Source organism: Malurus melanocephalus, unplaced genomic scaffold (genome assembly GCF_030028575.1).
Source record: "Malurus melanocephalus ecotype Western Australia unplaced genomic scaffold, MMel_1.1 scaffold_292, whole genome shotgun sequence".
NCBI lineage: Eukaryota > Metazoa > Chordata > Aves > Passeriformes > Maluridae > Malurus > Malurus melanocephalus.
The window spans coordinates 240,849-258,394 of NW_026623524.1; the positions used below are offsets into that span (position 1 = coordinate 240,849).

Genomic DNA, 17,546 nt, shown 5'->3' on the forward strand with positions numbered 1-17,546 from the left:
GAGTTTTATCACTATCACTGATAGAAAGTGCAAATCACAGTTATTTGGACTGAGGTCTCCAAAGGAARAGGCCCCTTTATCCAGTGTTTATCCAGCAGACCATATTTCCTGTTTAAAGCTGTTATAAAAAATAAAGAGATGTAAAAAAATTATGAAGCCATTATAAATAAGATCATAGTTGGAAARCTTCTCCCATCAATTATTATAGAGTTTAGCATGAAAAACAATGTTTCCAGTGATTTAAAGAAAACACATGAAGCATTGTAGTACCTTGGGTGAACTGGCTGATGCTATGATTGCCTTTCCCCAGGTGGATCAGGAAGCCATGGCGTGGACCCTCTGTGATTCTGATCTTAAGAGTARCATGTAAACTGTCCCTGTCTTCCACTTTGAGCACTTTGTTGGTAATCAGAAACCCGACGTGACCTGTGGCCAGAAGACGGAGAGTCTGAGCACCCTTATTTCTTACAACTTGAGGTATGCTGTTGTCCACAGCCATTATTCGAATCTTCATAGTCTGAGGTTTCCTTGTTTCAAACACAGTGTTGGGAAAGACATAGAAATCAGTATGAGTGCCATCTGTAACAGTGAAAGAGAAACTATCCTCAACTGATTCTGTGCCATCATGTTTGTAGCTGATTAGATTTTCATTCAGATCTTGTTTAGTGAAGGTAGTGACTGGTTTGGAGTTATTGAACATGATCTGACCATGAACTGGTACTTGAGTGATGATAAATTTTAGCAGTGCATCAGGTGTGTCTCTGTCCTCTGCAGTCAGTTCAAATGGGGTTATAAGTTTGTATTCATTTTCACTCACCACCAGGTTATGGATTGTGACAACAGGTTTCTTGTTGTCTACATCACTGATAGAAATTCTGAAAGTACGAAATACAGGGTTATAGCCATCAGTCACCTCAAACTCAAAGCTGTCCATTTTYACCTCATCTTCTGAAGTATGAATGTAATAGACTTTATTGCCTGCTAATAGGAGTTGAGTGAAAGTGGAGATGGGTACCCCAGGCTGATCTGTGCATTCAAGATGACCACGAACAGGTGGTCTAGTGATAGTGAAAACTAAGTTTTCGTCTGGACTATTCAGGTCACTGGTACTAAGCAAATCAGTAGTAAGGGTTACCTTCCCTCCTTCCTTCAGAGAAACTCCTTTGCTGATGACATCTGGGAAGACAATATCAATGCTGCCTATTGTCACATAAAAGTAGCGGTCAATGAGAGGATTTATTCCATCTGTCACATCAAACTTGATAAGATCACGAACTCCTTGTTGGCCAAAATGCGCATATCGAATCAAATTTCTATCCACTTCATCTTGGGTGAAGTTCATTCCCAGGGTGATATTTTCAACTTCACCTGAAGGCTTTATTCTCTGCACAAGGCCTTGTCCTGGCCCGTAACTTATAACGTATGTCAAGGTTTTGTCTTCAGAGTCAAGATCAGTAGCCTTCAGTATTCTGTTAGTAATAGTTCTAGTTTCCCCCATTTCAATCTCCAAGCCATCATTGATGGCCATTCTGGGTGTCTCATCATCTACAGGAATTACCATGATGGGTACCATTTTCCTGACCATGTGTTTACCATCTGTGAGTTGCACCTCAAAACTGTCCGCCCTTGTCTCAGAGTCATCGTGTTCATAGAGAATGTTGGAGCTCTCCATTATCTGATCCAAGGTGAAGCTCTCCACTAAGACAGTTCCATTGACCAACTGGTTCACAATGTGGCCGTGCCTGGGAAGCCTGGTGATTGTGAATGTTAACTCATCAGCAGGGACATCTGCATCCACTGCATTAAGGATAGGGGTATCGACAACCAGGCTCATGCCTTCCATCACAACAAACTCTCGCATAAAGATTTCGGGCTCTTCGTCATTGATCGGCACAATAACGATGGGGAAGAAGTGTCTCTGAGAAAAGTTAATGCCATCAGAACAGCGCAAAGCAAACCTGTCTTCAACAGGCTCTACACCCTTATGTATACTTTGGAYATAAAAGATATGCCCTTGACGGAGATCCTGCAAGGTAAAAGCACTTATAGCTACACCTGCCCTGGATTTTTCAGAYCCTGGGGCAGGAGAGATGTTCTCTACATAGCCAGATGTGGGCTGAGCAACAATTGTGCACAGTATATCGTCACTAGGAGTATCCACATCTTCAGCCCTGAGGTGAGCAAGAGTAATGACCCGTTTGTCACCTTCCGTCACCATGAACTGCTCCCCCACAAAAATCTCTGSAGCTTGATTGTCAACAGGAAGAATGGTCACCAAGACTGAAACTCCATGAACAACGTTGCCTCTGACACGCCACTTCTCAGAGAGGTTGGACAAGGTGAGGTTGAAGGCATCCTCCTTGGGCAGAAGGCCTATTTCGCCACCAGTGTGAGCATACACCACCGCACCATCCAGCAGATCTCTCTGGGAAAATCTCTCAGCAGGCACCCCTTGAACCAGGATGCTCCCATGCTGAGGAGGACCCTCTACAATGAAGGTCAACATTAAGTCATCTGCGTCCTCATGCGTGCCCTGAATGATATTAGCAGTGATTTCAGCAGCGCCATTCTCCAGCAGGTCTAGGTAGGAACCAAGAGTGCCTGGAGGCAATCGTAGTGTAGGAACCTCATCATCAACTGGGTGCACACTCATTTTCAGYGTGATAGGCACAAAATGAACCCCATCACTCACATCAAGCCTGCAGGTATCACTGTTGGTCTCAGCTCCACTGTGAACATACACCACCCTCCCTTGTCTGATATCCTCCAGGCCGAAGATACCTCCTGGAACCAGACTGTACCCAGAGAGCTGCAACTGGCCATACCGAGGAGCCTGGGTCAGGATAAATCTGAGACGCGCAAGTTCAGTGTCCGTGTCACTGGCATCCAGCTCAGCTGGACTAAGGACATGGCTTCCTCCCCCAGGCAAAGCGAAGCCAGTATTAGTGATTTCAGGRGGCTGGTTATCCACAGGCTGCAGGTAGATGGTGAAAGTCCCTTTGGCGGCATTGCCAGCYGCATCTTGCACTTGATACTGAAACTGAATCAAATGAGGGGCCACCCCCAGCTCTTCCTGTGGGGGGCGGTACGAGATCTTGTGGTGGTTGATCTGGGCTTGGGTGAAGTGCGTAACTTCCACAGAGTGATCCTCAGTCAGCACGAGGGATCCATAAACTTGGGGAGGGTGGTTGGAGTCAGTGTCAGTGGGGGGCTGGATTACCGTGTAGCGAAGTTCACGGTCACCTGAGTCCTGATCTGTGTAACACAAGTGCTTCCTCCGCAGGGGCGTCACCTGCTGCTCTGCAACTATTAAGTGCAGGCTGCTGCTACTGTGCAGCTCTGGGGCTAATCTGTCCACAGGATGTACCCTGATCACAAAAGTCTGTGGTCCAGAGCGGTTGGGTGGGTCATTGTCRTCCTGGACTCTAAAGATGAACTGGTCCAACACAACCCCAGGGCCAGGGCTGTGAGCCCCAAAGTGGTGGTAATAGAGACGCCCTTCCACAATGTCCTGTTGCAACCACTCTCCCACTGGCTTTTCATAGATGAGGGAGCTCCCTGATACACCTGGCACCCTCCTCCAAGAAAAGCCCTCCTCTTCTTCCTCCTCTTCCCAGCCAGGAGGTGGTTGTGCTTGACGGAGTAGGAGCTGCCCGGCCATGGGGCCAGATTCCACTGTGAAGAGCAGAATGGCATCCTGCGAGTCTATGTCAGTGGCACTAAGAGCACGGGTGCTGATGGGCACTGTTTCACCCTCAGCCATGGCAAGCCCTGTGTTAGCATTAAGAAGGGGTGGCTGGTCATCAGTAGGCACCAGGGTAATGGGGAAAAGGAACTCAACACGGTGRCGAGAGCCACCATCTTCCAGCCGCAGCACCAGGTTGTCGCTGAGTGGAGACTCGCTGCCATCATGCTGGTAAATGACCCGACCTGCTGCCAGCTCAGCCACTGTGAAGTGCTTACGAGGGGCAGCAGGTCCTGGGGTGTCCCCCAGGAGAGTGAGATGGCCGTGCCTCAGCCCGGCCACCACGCTCACCCGCACCTGCTCAAGATCATCCTCATCACTGACCACCAGGTTGGGGCTGGGCCCTGGGCCCGAGAGAGGCCGTGACTGCCCCTCATAGAGCATGAGGCCAGTGTTGCGGGTCACCACAGGTGCCAGGGTGTTCATGGGCTTCACCACAATGACGAAGGCAAAGGGCTCTGAGGCAGCACCTTCTGGGTCCAACACCTCCAGTTCAAGCTCAAAGAGCCGCTCCTGATTAGAGTCCTCCACAGGTGGCTGATAGGCAATGCGCAGCTCCCGCACATCCCGCTGGCTGAAAGAGGTGACAGGCAAGCTCCGGTCGTCTGTGCTGACCATGTGGCCTTGGCCAGGGCCAAAGGGAGAAGTGATGTTGAAGAGCAGCACATCGGGCGGTGACTCGGCATCCTCAGCTGACAGCATGTCAGGCGTCAGGGCAGTGAGCACAAACTGGTCCACCTCCATCATTAGCATGGCCAAGAAGCTGGGTTTGGGGGCCACGTTCTCAGTCCCGGCGCGGATCCGCACCAGCACCTGGAAGTACTCGCGCTTCAGCAGCGCCCCGCCGCCCGCCGCCTCCCGCAGCTCGGCCACCAGCGGCACCAGGTCGCGGTTCGGGGAGCCGCCGGCGGCCGTGTGCCGGTAGCGCAGCCCCAGGCGCAGGAACTCCTCGCAGTCCCACATGGAGGAAGGCACCGGGCCGCCCCCCGCCGCTTCCCCGCCCCCGCCCGCTGTGGCCGGATAGTTGAGGATCTCTCCGTAGCGGGGCAGCCCGGCCAGCAGCGGCAGCARCCCCACCCGGCAGCGCTGCCGGCCCGGCTCGAAGACGAACTCCAGGCTGCGGGCGTCCAGCGGGTTGCTGGTGCCCCGCAGGCGCTCCACGGTGAGGGGCAGRTTGCGGGTGACGATCTCCAGCTGGGTGAAGAGCACCTCCACCTCCAGCACCAGGGGCAGCACCAGGGCGCGGCTCGGCGAGTCGTAGCGCAGCTGCAGGCGGACACGGTCCCGGGCGGGGCTGCGGCCGCCCAGGTGCGAGTACTGCACCTCGTGGGCTCCATAGTCGCAGGGGAAGCGCCGGGGGCTCAGGCGGCCCGGGCGCTGCCACAGCGGGTCCTCGTCCAGCACGGTGAGGTAGCAGCGGTCACCCGGCTGCACCTGCAGCACCAGGTCCCGCGCGGGGTCCAGCCAGGCGGAGCGGCCCAGGGGCACCCGCAGCCCGCGGTTGGCCACTACCACGGGGGCCGCCTCCGGAGACCACGGCGAGGAAACCGCGGCGCTGCTGCTTGGCGGCGGCTCCGCCGCCCCAGCACAGGCGCAGGCGGCCAGCAGCAGCAGCAAGCCGGCCGGAAGCCGCCGCGGCCCGGCGGACAGAGCCTGCATCGTCCTTGCTGGCGGAGCGAAGCGTCGGGAGCCTGCGGCAGCGGCCGAATCGCGGCCCCACTCCTACGGCCGGCGCGGCGCCKCTCACCCCGCGCACACGCTGCGCTCTGAGCGTGGCGCGCTCCGCTCCTGAGGGGAGCCCCGCGGCCCGGGGAGCCCCGCCCCCTCTCCGAATGGCCAATAGCCACCCGCGGGGGGCGAAGCCTCCACGCGCCACTGGACAGAGCCGTGTGCCAATCATGCAAGTGACGAGAGGGCGGGATCCCTCTCCGTGCCTCCTTCCCGCGGCMGCCCAACAGGTTGCGGAGGGGAAGGCGTCGGGAGAGCGCCGGAGTCAGCCTTGGCTGTGTGGGAATGGGGAGATGGTGGGCACGGATCTCTCTGCTGGCGGCAGCCGCAGCGGGAAGGGAGCCCTCGTGTCGGCGGGAGGGCGGCGCTGCTTTCCCGCAGCGGAGGAGCGCACCTCCGCCAGCCCCGGGAGCAGCGGGAGCGCACCGCCGCCCCCTGCGCTGAGCTTCCCCTCTCCCGCCTGGCTCCCGGGGCACAACTAAAGCTGGGCTGTTGCCGGCTCTCCGCCGGGCACTGCTCGGGGTTCCCCCTGCCCAGGTGGGCGCGGGACGGCGGCGGTGCTGCCCCAGAGCCGAGACCCGATGACGGGGAACGGGGGCCGACAACAGTGCCCAAAGGAAAACGGGACGGGTCACACGAGAGGACGCGCTCCGGGTGTGCAGCGGATCCGCCTGCGGCCACCGCGGTTCTGCGTGCCACAAAGAATATTGGATAGGTATCTCCGGCGCAAAACACATCTGTTGGTACCGGTTCGTGGCCCGTGTCACTCGTCSGAGGYGACGAGTCACAGCAGCGGGTGAATGAAAGCCTCACGGTGTTTCTGCCACCTTGTGMCTGCAGTTGAAAAGCGCATTAATGAGAGYTCGAACTTGRAGTTCCTTGCCTTTTAARATTCCCGACCGCAGGCRCTGAATTTTGATTCACCATCTCTCRCAGTTTCAATGTGTTTCACACATTATTTCTTATTTATGAAATGTGATCCGCAGTCTGGTTTAAAAAAGTTTTCTGACAAAGCAAAAAATACGACAAAGGGACATATTCAAAGGCAGCACAAGGTTGTTTCAGAATTTGAGTAATGTTTTGATTCCTTCTTTTAAAATGATGTTTTACACTACCCTTCAGTGGTGGAGAAACAAATTATGACGTGCGATCTTGTTACTCTATGGAAAGACTTGAGTTTGGGATTTGAATTTTGCACATGTGGGTGCAGTACCCTACATTCACACTAAAGTATTCTTTCTAATAAATAATTCAGCTTGCTTTGGGGTAGGGRGACATCAGTAGACATCTGCATCCAGTTCTACAACACTGGATCATTTTAATTTGTGAGATACTTTTATACTGTGTTACTCACATACCTGTGGAATACTGCTGAAAGCTATTTTATTTAGTAAGTTTATRTGATACACTTAAGGACTTGGATGCTGCTGCAGGGGTTGATAATTCTAGTAGTTAAGCAACTAGCAAGTTAAGCAACACTAATACCATTTGTCTACCATTATGAGATATTCACCCCAGATTTCAGTAATGAGTGTCTTATTGTGTAAGATTCAAAGAAAAAGATTTCGATTGAGTCCCAGAACGAAGGCATTCCAATTTTTGAGATATTTGGCTGCTTCCGGAAAAAAACAAATCAAAAAGTAGTAAAGGGATAGAGTTGCCCCATGCCTAACACAGAAATTTCTTATTTTCAATGGATACTGGTTCTTTGACCTCTGTTATCTCCATCACCAAGTAGTAAATCACTGTGTACAAGCAGCAGAGGTCCTCTTTATTTTTAGGAGTTGCTGATGTCAAACAAGTCAGTGAGCTCTTGTGCCACAGTCCAAGTACAAAATGCAAGACTCGCTTTATTTGTCCTTCTTTTCACAGCACAACATAAAYAAAAAAGCTCCAGATTATTGAATAGATGAGAATTTTGAAAGTATTTTTCTTGGCTTGTGCCAACACTTGTGTTAAAGTTGTACTTGAAGAAAATTCATATTGGCTAAGTTCTAATATAATGATATAAATGTAAATCCAAAGTGTTTTCTTACCAATTATTCCTGAACTTAGCATGACAAATCAGAATTGGACCTAATAACAAGTCCATTGATCTTTTATAATAAATTTTTAATGAACAAAGGAACTTGTATTTGGCCAGGGAAAAAAACTAATATATATAACTTTTCATTAAATTTGCAGTTTCGCTATACTAATAAACTTTATTTCCAAGTCTAAATAGAAACAGCTTTAAGATAAAGAAGACCTCCTCATTTAACACAGGCATTAATAAATAAACAAACATGTGCTCTGAAAATCTAGTGATGAATATTTCCTCTAAAATAAATCTGTATTTTAAAACATTTGTTTATATAAAAAATTGTGCAAATATATTCTAATTTTCAATGCAGCCCTTCCTGAAGGCATCTGGCTTCTGCTTTTTATGATGGATCACAGATGTATATTTCTTATTGAAATCTATGCAACTCACAGTCCTGTGTAAAACAGAAATTTATTGCTCTCCAAGGCTTCATTCAAATGTATAGTTATCAAAGAGTGCCCTCTGTTGATATGGCATAATCTTAACTTCTAAACAGTTGCGAAGCCTRATTTTTGTTGTTGCATTACTTTTTCTTAGCTGTTTTGTGCTAAATTGTGTAAAAAATTCCAGATATGCTTTTCAAATAAGTTAGTAAAAATGAAATAATTTTGATTGTTAAATACAGGTAGTGGAAGCTAAATATGGCATACAAACGTCAGGGGTTTTAGCGTTTTCCAGCTGTRTGAGTATTTAATAACTTATAAGTGCAAAAAAATTTGTCATCTCTTACCAATGTGTATTTACTCTTGCCAAGGCAATTAGGAGAGCAGGAGAAGAGGATGGAAACAGCAAGTGGGATTCATGGGAGCATTTTAATACTTAATTGGTTATGTAAATAATTTTGCTCTTAMAATTCAACTCTGATGGCCATGTAGAAGGAAGGTGTACAGTATCTATTGCGCCTCAGAGAAAATGTCCATCATTCATGGTATATAAAGTAGTTTGGTGTTCAAAGACTGAAGAACAACCCTATATAAATAGTYTGCTGAAATGAAGATAAGAAACTGAAATTTTTAAATCAGCCAGCTGAGAGTGTTTCAGTTCCCTGTTTGTTGCTGTATTTGACCAACAACCTTTCTGTTGCTTCCATACTCTTTTTGTTCTCTTATTTCATTAATGAATTATTACACAAGTGGCTATTTATAAATTATCATAGGTTTATTACCACAGGCATCGGTTTTTGCCTGGGTGTGTGCAAGTGTCTCACTAAATTTTAACTTTCAGTCATCCTTCTCCTGCCRGGTATCTCTAGAGGCACCTGCCTCAAGAGTCCTCCCCAAAATGTTTTTACCTTCACACTCTGTAAATGGGCCATTGACTTGAACCTGTTTTCCATTTCTTTCATGACTTCTGTTTCAGTTCAAATATCTGTTGTCCTGCAGGCAGAGATGTTCATGAAAAGTCCGAAACCACTTAATCTGGCATCCATAGCTTATTTCCCATTGCCTTGTAGTACCAAGTAATGTGGCTGGTTTCTATCAGAATAAGGTTGCATTCCTTGACTAGTGAAACTCACACAGTCTGTTCTCAAAACTGTTTGGTGTTGATGCTGAGTATAGTGCTGGTTTGTACATTTCATGTACCCTTAGTAAATGTGAACACATGACCTAATCAGCATTCACTCCAAAACCCAATCCAAAATCACCCTCCATCTTTCTRAAGTTCTTCTTAGATTTTTTGTTGTAATACCTTGTAATGTTTCCTCTGCTGTTGTCCCAGTAACTGTTTTAACCTGTCTGGCAAGTGTGTTCTGCTCACGCTCCATGTCTCTAGTGCTATTTTTATTTCAGCYTTGGCTCTTTGAAAATCTACTTTTCAAGTCAACTTTCTTCAATCTCCTTCCCAGTTTAGATCTCACCAGAAGCAATGTGTTTTCCTTTAAGTTTTTTTCCCCTGCCTTTTCATCACACTCTTTGTTTCAAAGCCAAATTACAACTTCTTGATCTATTAACAAAGGGAAAAGACTTAATAATTTGCTAGACTAAATAAGTTGTTCCATCAAGCTTCTTTAYCTATGATTTATATCTTCTGTTTGGACTCTGAATTTTTTTTTACGTGATTATGGAATTTATAACTTTATTTTTAAATATACACTGACACAAACATGCATGTTCTTTGATGTGTAATGAAGGCCAAAAAAGACACTAAAAGCAACATAACTGTTAAAAAAAAAATTTAAATACCTTAGGACCCAGAGTCTCTCTCAGATTGCTCTTGGTTAAAATTTGTGAGGGGTTGGAAATCTTGTTGACATGAAGTGGCCAAGTACTGTCACCAGAGACAATGGCAATTTAATCTGATGTGCAATCCAGAATAGGTACTTTTCTGTGGTTATGTATAATGTTAGATATATTTATATAAACTATAATTATATCTGAAATTGTGTATCAACTAGGCATTATTGGTAAAACGTTTCATTCTTGCACAGATGATAAAGGAGATTGAAGAGAAACTTTTTGGAGTAAAAACTGACTGCAGTTTAACATCTTTGTTACTGGCAATATTTGGTTTAATGTTCAGTTTATGATTTTAGGGTTATCCCCTTATAATAAGCAAGGGAAGACTTGTACATAAAAGTAATACCTTTTAATAGATTTAGCAGAAATTGTGATGTGAAAAATAGAAAAGCCTTTGACCACATAAGCCTGTCAGCTTTTGGCCAGCCTGAGAAACAGAGCATTAAGAATATTTGCCCCAAATTAACTTTCTTATTGTAGGTCTATGAAGCAACTTGAGACAGAAGTTTGGCATTTCTTTTTGAATGAAGCTTGCATCTGAAGTTTAATTCAGAAGATGATTTTCCTCCATTGTGGGTTACTGTGGTTAATAATTTTCTATTTTAACTGAAGGATCAGTGGTGAGAAGAGAATGTGTTGTACCAGTACTCACATTATGTTAAGGTGGTTCATTTGAAGAGTCAATCCATTTTTCTCTAGAGGAGTGATCTCAGTGGTTGTGAGACTTTTATAGCATAAGCATATGTCTCAAAACAATTGCAGCAGTATCTAGATAAATGGTACTATCTTTCACATGTATTTTGGATATCTCCTGTTTTTATGGAAGGAGGTACATTTGTCTGTGAGTGAGTTAATTGATGACAATAGTGCAGTAATTTTGCAGCTGACARAGGATTACATTTAGTAAAAATATTTAGAATTATTTTAATTTATCTGAGCCAAGATGTTGATTTTTGCCTATTAATAGAAATCTATCAACTAAATATTTTTATACACACCTGTGCTATAAACATGACATACTGCATATTTTATATAGTATACAGTCATGTTCCACAGCAAAGACTCTTAAACTAGGTCCAGAACTTTAGTCAAACAAGCTGTCAGGTATCTCCAAACTCAATGCTTTTAATAATTCAGGATGCTATGGTGTTTGTTATAAAATGTAACAAAACTCTTTTGAAGAATGATCCTGCTATATTTGTGTTAACCTTGGATAACTATTAAAAAGGCATATCAAAGGCTAAAGAACTTGCAGTTTAATCACTTAAGATTCCCTTCACTGTAATTTTTTCTGTCCTGCTTTCTAAGAGAAATTTTACCTAATCTTTGCAGCTTTGGTTGTCATAACAAAACTATCCCACACATGCATGCAGTTTCATGATATTATAATTCAAGCAGTATCGGTGCCAAATTACATTTTCCTGTGACTATAAACTACTGGCCTTCATGTTAGACAGCCACAGACTGGAAAGTAAATGAGAATTAAGCCTTAAGACTGTGARGAGGACAAGAACCAGCATTCCTCCTCCTTCTTCATATCCAGGTGGTGATGTGAACCACTTGCTACATTTCCTTTCTCCACAAAGATTTCCCTAAGTTAGCCAATGTTAATTTCACTCCTATTTTGCACACAGCTGGAATAAATACACAGACATACTAACCTTTTGGGTCTGATACTGTGGCTTCCATTCAAGTAAACCTCATATTGTCTTCAGTGAGTTTTGCCAAGGTAAGGATCATGGGCAGTTTAAAATATGATAGATGAGGATTTTATTAATATGTAAGTCAGAGGTGTCTGTTCACCTGGATGCCTATTAAAATCAGGCTCTTTTGTAATGCTGCAAGTTGATTTCCAGACGTTTCTGTAAAATTGTTTCAAACAAGTTCTCCAGATCTTTCATCAATTAGTGTTAATATACGTTATGGAATGGGAGCTATTCTGGAGCAACAGCTATTAAACCACTAGGTCAARCTGATTTGGCCTTGCCAGGATTGCAGGTGTTTATCACAGACAAAATATGGGGGTTAGCAAGTAAGAATCCCAATTTCAGGTTTCACTACATTTTAGAGGAAAGATTTKTGAAGGTATGGATAGGTATTTAGCGCCTAACTTCATCTTTCAAGCGACGTAGACATTAACTGGAAGCCAAAGAACAGCTGGGATTTGTGTCTGGAGAAAAATATTTGCAGCACCACCAAGGTAAAAGTCTCTCAGAGAAAGGGGGCACCATGTGCTCACCTCAGAGTTGGGAACATGCAACTGCCTGCCCTTAAACAGAACCCCAAGCCCCAAAAATCTTACGCAAGGCAGTTTCAGATTTCCCATCTCAATTATGTTTGTGTTGAGTGTGAGAGGCAGAATATGGCTGCCTGAGCTAAATGACCTTTTGGTACATTCCCCTTTTTAAACTTAAATTTTGTAGTTAAATGAGTTTATAGCATTTTAGTTGGAGACAGCCTTTCAAATATATGTTCAATAACCATGTATGAGWTGTGTTGTTCCTTACCACTTTGGGAATAAAAAGACTTCATTCAGACCACTTTTGGTGTCTGACTTAGACCATGCACCTTACTTCCTCCATTGATAATATCCTAAATCAGGATCTATCAGGCCCAATAGGAAGAGATTTGAATCACTTATTGCTGCCTTAATATTAGAAATTAGGAAATTTTTACAGCTGTCAGACAGATATCACTCTTCCTATGAGAAGTGAAAGGAGGTAGAGGTTAGAGGCATCTCATCCTGTGAAAGATGTTTKAAAAGTGCTCATGTATTTCCTTCTGTCCTATGGAAAATCTTACATTCCTGGCTTACACTACGTGCTTAAATCCTAAACTTGTAGAATTAAATGTGGTAAATGCCACTCCACATTATCAAAGATTCAAAACCCGAAGCCTGTTGCCTCTAGGACTTCTATTTTTAAATTATTAAAAAAAAATTATAAAAATTGGATGTACTTGCAGAAGTTCTGCCACTTCATATGTGCTCATATTCCTAAAGAAGCCAAATCTTAAGTAACCTCAGGTTTGCTTGTGATGCAGCTCTCTTTGAAGCAGAATCTCAAGCCCAGGTGTTTTAGCATGATCAAAGGTGCTGTGACCTTTGAGATTTCTGAGTGGTTTGTTTACAAGAAAGCAAAAATRGTTAATAATCAGTTTCAAAACATTGCCCACCATTCTGATGTCTCTGTATAACAAAACTTGGTAAACCAGGTTAATCCCTGACAAGTTCTATGGGAATGTATTTAGCTAAATKGCATAAAATAGAGCAAGTAGTATTTTGCAGTATGAGTTTCTGGACTTGCTTAATGACTGAACACATAATGTATGGAGCTGCCTTCACCAGTTTTAAAAGCAGTTAGCTATGAAACTTCTCCTCTTTAAAAAAAAGCTCAGTTAGCAAACATGCACTCACCAAATAATGAGGATCRAAGGCCACCAGTATCTGACCCACCATAAACTTTACTCTTGCTGTAGCATGTAAATCTGCAGCTCAGCAGTAAACCAAGATCTCCCTCAGGGGCTACGCAACAGCATTGCCAATTGCCTTAGATAGCTAAATAAGTATTTGCAGTCAGATAACCTYAGTATTTGCAGTGTTTAGGCTATTTCCAACTATATTCAGGCAAGTAAAATTGGCAGCTTTATTTGAAAGACTCTCAGCCAGAAGGAGAGGTGTTATGTGGTTGGTACACATGCTAGATCCACTGTTCACAGAATTTTTTGAGCTGTGTCACCATCAGGCCTCCTATGCTCACTGTATCTCTGTAAACAGTGCTGGGACTTTATGGGACAYGTGTGTTTGACATACAGCCTGTGATTACCCAAACAAGAACCTTTGTATCTTTGCCCCATTTCCATTCATGGCAGTTTTCTCCATTACTGTGTAAGCCCTTGGTCTTTAGTGCTGTGCATGTAAACTTCAAGAAACTGCCTTCTTTTTTTTTTTTTTTTTTTTTTTTTTTCCATCTGTTTTGCTCCTATTATGGATTAAATCCTACACTGAAGATGCAAATCAGCACTAAACACATCATACACATATATCCATAGGAGAATTCTCCCTCCCAGAGGTTTCTCACCTATGAAAACATTCAAATTAAGCAAAATTCTTAAGCAGAAGTCTCCACTTCTCCGTGCAGTACTCCAGGCCATTCATTTATGTTAAGAAAGTAATCACTGTAATGTTTTACCATTCATATTATGTCTAGGTTTAGATTTGCTTTTCTGCCCCTTACTGTGGACTAGTAAGAGGTCAGTGACAAATACAACATGATGTTGCCCTGAGCAGCCATTTCTAGTTCAGAACCCATTTAAATGCCTCAGACAGTTTACACTGTTTTGTCTGTCTAATAAAATCTTTTGGACTTGTGGGTGTCAAATTCATTTAAATTTCTCAAGTCTTTAACTGTCTGAGAATTTTCTTATTTATCTGTTTTTCCATGACTACATCAGGACTTCCCAGTGATGAGGTAAATATTTGTTTCTCAGAAATCAGGCAGTGCAAAGTATTGTAAAGCAATGGAAGCAATAACTAAAATGAAAGCAAATAAAGAAAAAGCATATGTGTCTGATATCTGCTGCAAAAAAATCCCAAACATATATACAATTGAATCCCTACAGATCTCCCTACAAAATAAAGTGTCAGTGATCACAGATCATCCACTKTGGTTTCATTGTTGTTACTGGGGTTGTATAAAGTTTCTGAGTAAGACAGTGAGTCATCTGCCATGAAGATTTTGAGTCTTTATGGTCTGTTTTAAGGAAGAGGTAAACCTGTTGTTATGTACAAATAAAYGAGTGATTAGAGCACCTTCTCAGGAAGCACTAGAGGCGGATTTTAGACTTTTGATGATCGAAGAGGACTTAAAATGTCCCTCCCACTTACTTACCTGAACTGTCAGCTACTGAACAGGTTTGAGATGCCTTTTGTCCTTCCCAGTAAAGCTAGACTAGCAGAGAAGAGAAAGGAAGGCCTGGTTACTGTCCAATCTAATGACTGAAACCTTTACTCCCTTCACCTCAGCCCTGAAAAATAGACAAGACACAGGAAAGAAAGAAGAAATATTCTTTGGAGCTTTTCTTGCTGTGTACTTCACAAAAGCCATCAATCCCCTTCAAGTGAGTGCACTCCCACAGGATACCCTGGAATTTGAATGAATGGAAACATCTCATTATACCTGACTGCCRATGCCAACAGTGAAGGTTCTTCTGTGGTCATTACTCCGGTCCCCTTTTGTTATCAGCAGAAAGAAAAGCTGCTTTAATTTGCAATGCATCTGACCTACCTTGGGTATCTACTTTAGAGCAAGATGAATAGTGCTCTGAAAGCATCTCTGTCTCCATTTACTACAAGAAAACCCTGGATGAGTAGGTCARATGCAGCACAGGGATGAAAATAGACAGACACATCTAAAAGAGCATCCTTTTCATCCTGAAAATGGGAACATTGAAGACATGAGACYAAATTGTGCTTTATCAGTGGCTGAGAAATATACAGCAGGGATGACGATGAAAACATCACTTATATCAGAGGCTTCATGTGTACAYGTCTGTGGTTATTAATATTTTCTCCTATACACTGCCAAGTGACAGTGATAGCACTTAATCTTTGAAGAGGACAATATGTTAGAAAGTCTGAAATGCCCTGAAGCTACATTAGTCTGAGTGTATATTTCTAAAGAGATGCAAAATTGGATTTTGAGAGTAAATTATGAAATACAGTGAAGACAGTGTTTTTCATGTTGTTGTTCTTATTTTTGGGAGTTTTTGTAGCATTCATGATTAGGTGCTACACCACATCTGAATTTTTGCTCATTACACATCACATATATRAACTATATTTGATATGGAATGAGATAGTCTACTGTACCAAGACAGATCTTGTAATAATTCTTTCCTGAGGCATTTATACATATGGATATWATGTGTATATGTATTTTGAATTGCATGGAAGCCTTGCTATATTTTGCATGAATATTTCATAGGATAAAATGCTCAAAGTCATTAACATTAGACAGCCATAGACACTTGAARTGTTCGGTCTTTTTTGTAAATATGAAGTAAAATTGCGCTGTTCCTTTTCTGAATACTTGAAATACAGTTTCGAATTCAGTGAATTTTAATAGTTTAAATATTATATAGAGCATTTGCATGAATCCCTCTAAAGGATCAGATCTTTCTAATAAAAACATTCTTTTTTCTTTTTTTTTTTTTTTTTTTTATTTTTTTTTTTTTTTTTTTTTTTTATTAGAGCTTTTATTTACAAGCTTTGAAGCTTCAAACCTGTGACATAGGTCTCTTCCCATGCGAAGTGACTGTGGATGTGAAGTGACCTTGGGACCATGCTTAATTCATTGTTCTAATGGTGCTCAATCTGACATCAGTCCTTCAGAAAACTTGCCCTATTTCTGAAACAACAGCTAAAGAAACCCCATGGGCTATCATTCCTTTGATAAGGTTYTGTAGAAATATCATCATACAGATAGCTTGCTGCCAGAGATAAGTGCTGGGTAGGTTATAATATAAACCTGAAACTGAAGCTGTAATATTCAGAGGTCAAAGTCTGCAGCTGCTATTCAGGAAAGATYGTGGTTCAGCCATAATTAGATTTTCTGCATCTATTTGCAAGTTACATTTCTTTTTTTCAGATGTTATTATTTTTTTTTATTCAGGCTGCAGTGATAGTTTTGGGCTTGGTCTGTAATCTACAGAARTATTTTGGATCTCAGTTTCCATGCAAATAAATTAAGCTTAGACTTGTATATACTTTCATGGGTTCAGTCTTTGCTCCCCATATTTTTCCAGTGCCTGACCTTGTGAAGAGCCCAKCAGCCGACTTATCAGGAAAGAATCAGAGAATGGTAGGAAAAAATRGGACTGAAAAGGATGTCAGGTGGTCAAGTAGTCCACCTTCCTGCCCTAGGGTGGGATTAACTCAACCTAGACCAAATACCTATTTGTCTAATCCAACAAAGCAGATTGCCTGGGGAGTCTGCTAGTCAATCATAAATAGAGACAGTGCAGATCAAAACCTCTTACTCTGCCTTGGAGCGGCCCTGCACACATGGTGCACTCAAGGAAGGACAAGCTAAATCCCAGGAGATCTTTAATGATACAGTCTAAAGGCTGAGATATCAGTTGAACTCCTTGATGGGACGAGATCCACCTGACATGGCACAGGACAGACTKCAGCAATTCAGAAGGTTGCCTGTGCCAAAACATGTATTTCTACCATACAGTCTTAAAGAACATTTCTTTGCGTATCGGAAACAAAACCAAGACAAAAATAATATTCTTTTCCATCACTCACTTTAAAATAGTCAATCCATCTGAAACTAGGAGTGTTAATGGAACATATGCTGCTTTAGGAGTGGCTTCTGTAATATTCTGGCTTTGCGTCTGTCCATGAAGGATCAATGTTGTCTCTAACACTTTGTGTTAGTAACTCAGTTAAGAGTTGTTTAAAGAGAATCTTATTWTTGCATTTTGGAGAGATGACAACACTCTTCTTGAAGGTGCCTTACTTTGCTACTGTTTCAAATRTGTAGGTAAAAGCATTCAAGGGGCTCTAATTGGAATAATGAGAATTCCTCTGTTACCACTAGATGAACCCTTTTTACTGTCTGTATTTAATTACTGTTTCTAGTTATTGGTACACTTTCCCAGTTGCTACATTTCATACCCACTCCCATTGATTTCCAAACAGGATTTAACAGGAATTTGTGTTTCTGTTCAGAGATGTACTCCTTGGGTT

The 17,546-nt window shown here is 43.2% G+C and overlaps 1 protein-coding gene across 1 annotated transcript in view; it reads right to left on the reverse strand.

Annotated features, from left to right (window-relative positions):
* FREM2 (FRAS1 related extracellular matrix 2) overlaps positions 1–5,526 on the reverse strand; it is a 132,296-nt gene extending 126,770 nt beyond the window's left edge. Inside the window, exon 1 of the mRNA XM_057376833.1 lies at positions 271–5,526. Within this exon, the coding sequence (XP_057232816.1) occupies positions 271–5,404 (5,134 nt within the window). The 5' untranslated portion in view covers positions 5,405–5,526. The remainder of the gene's footprint in view (positions 1–270) is intronic.
* Positions 5,527–17,546: the final 12,020 nt, after the last annotated feature.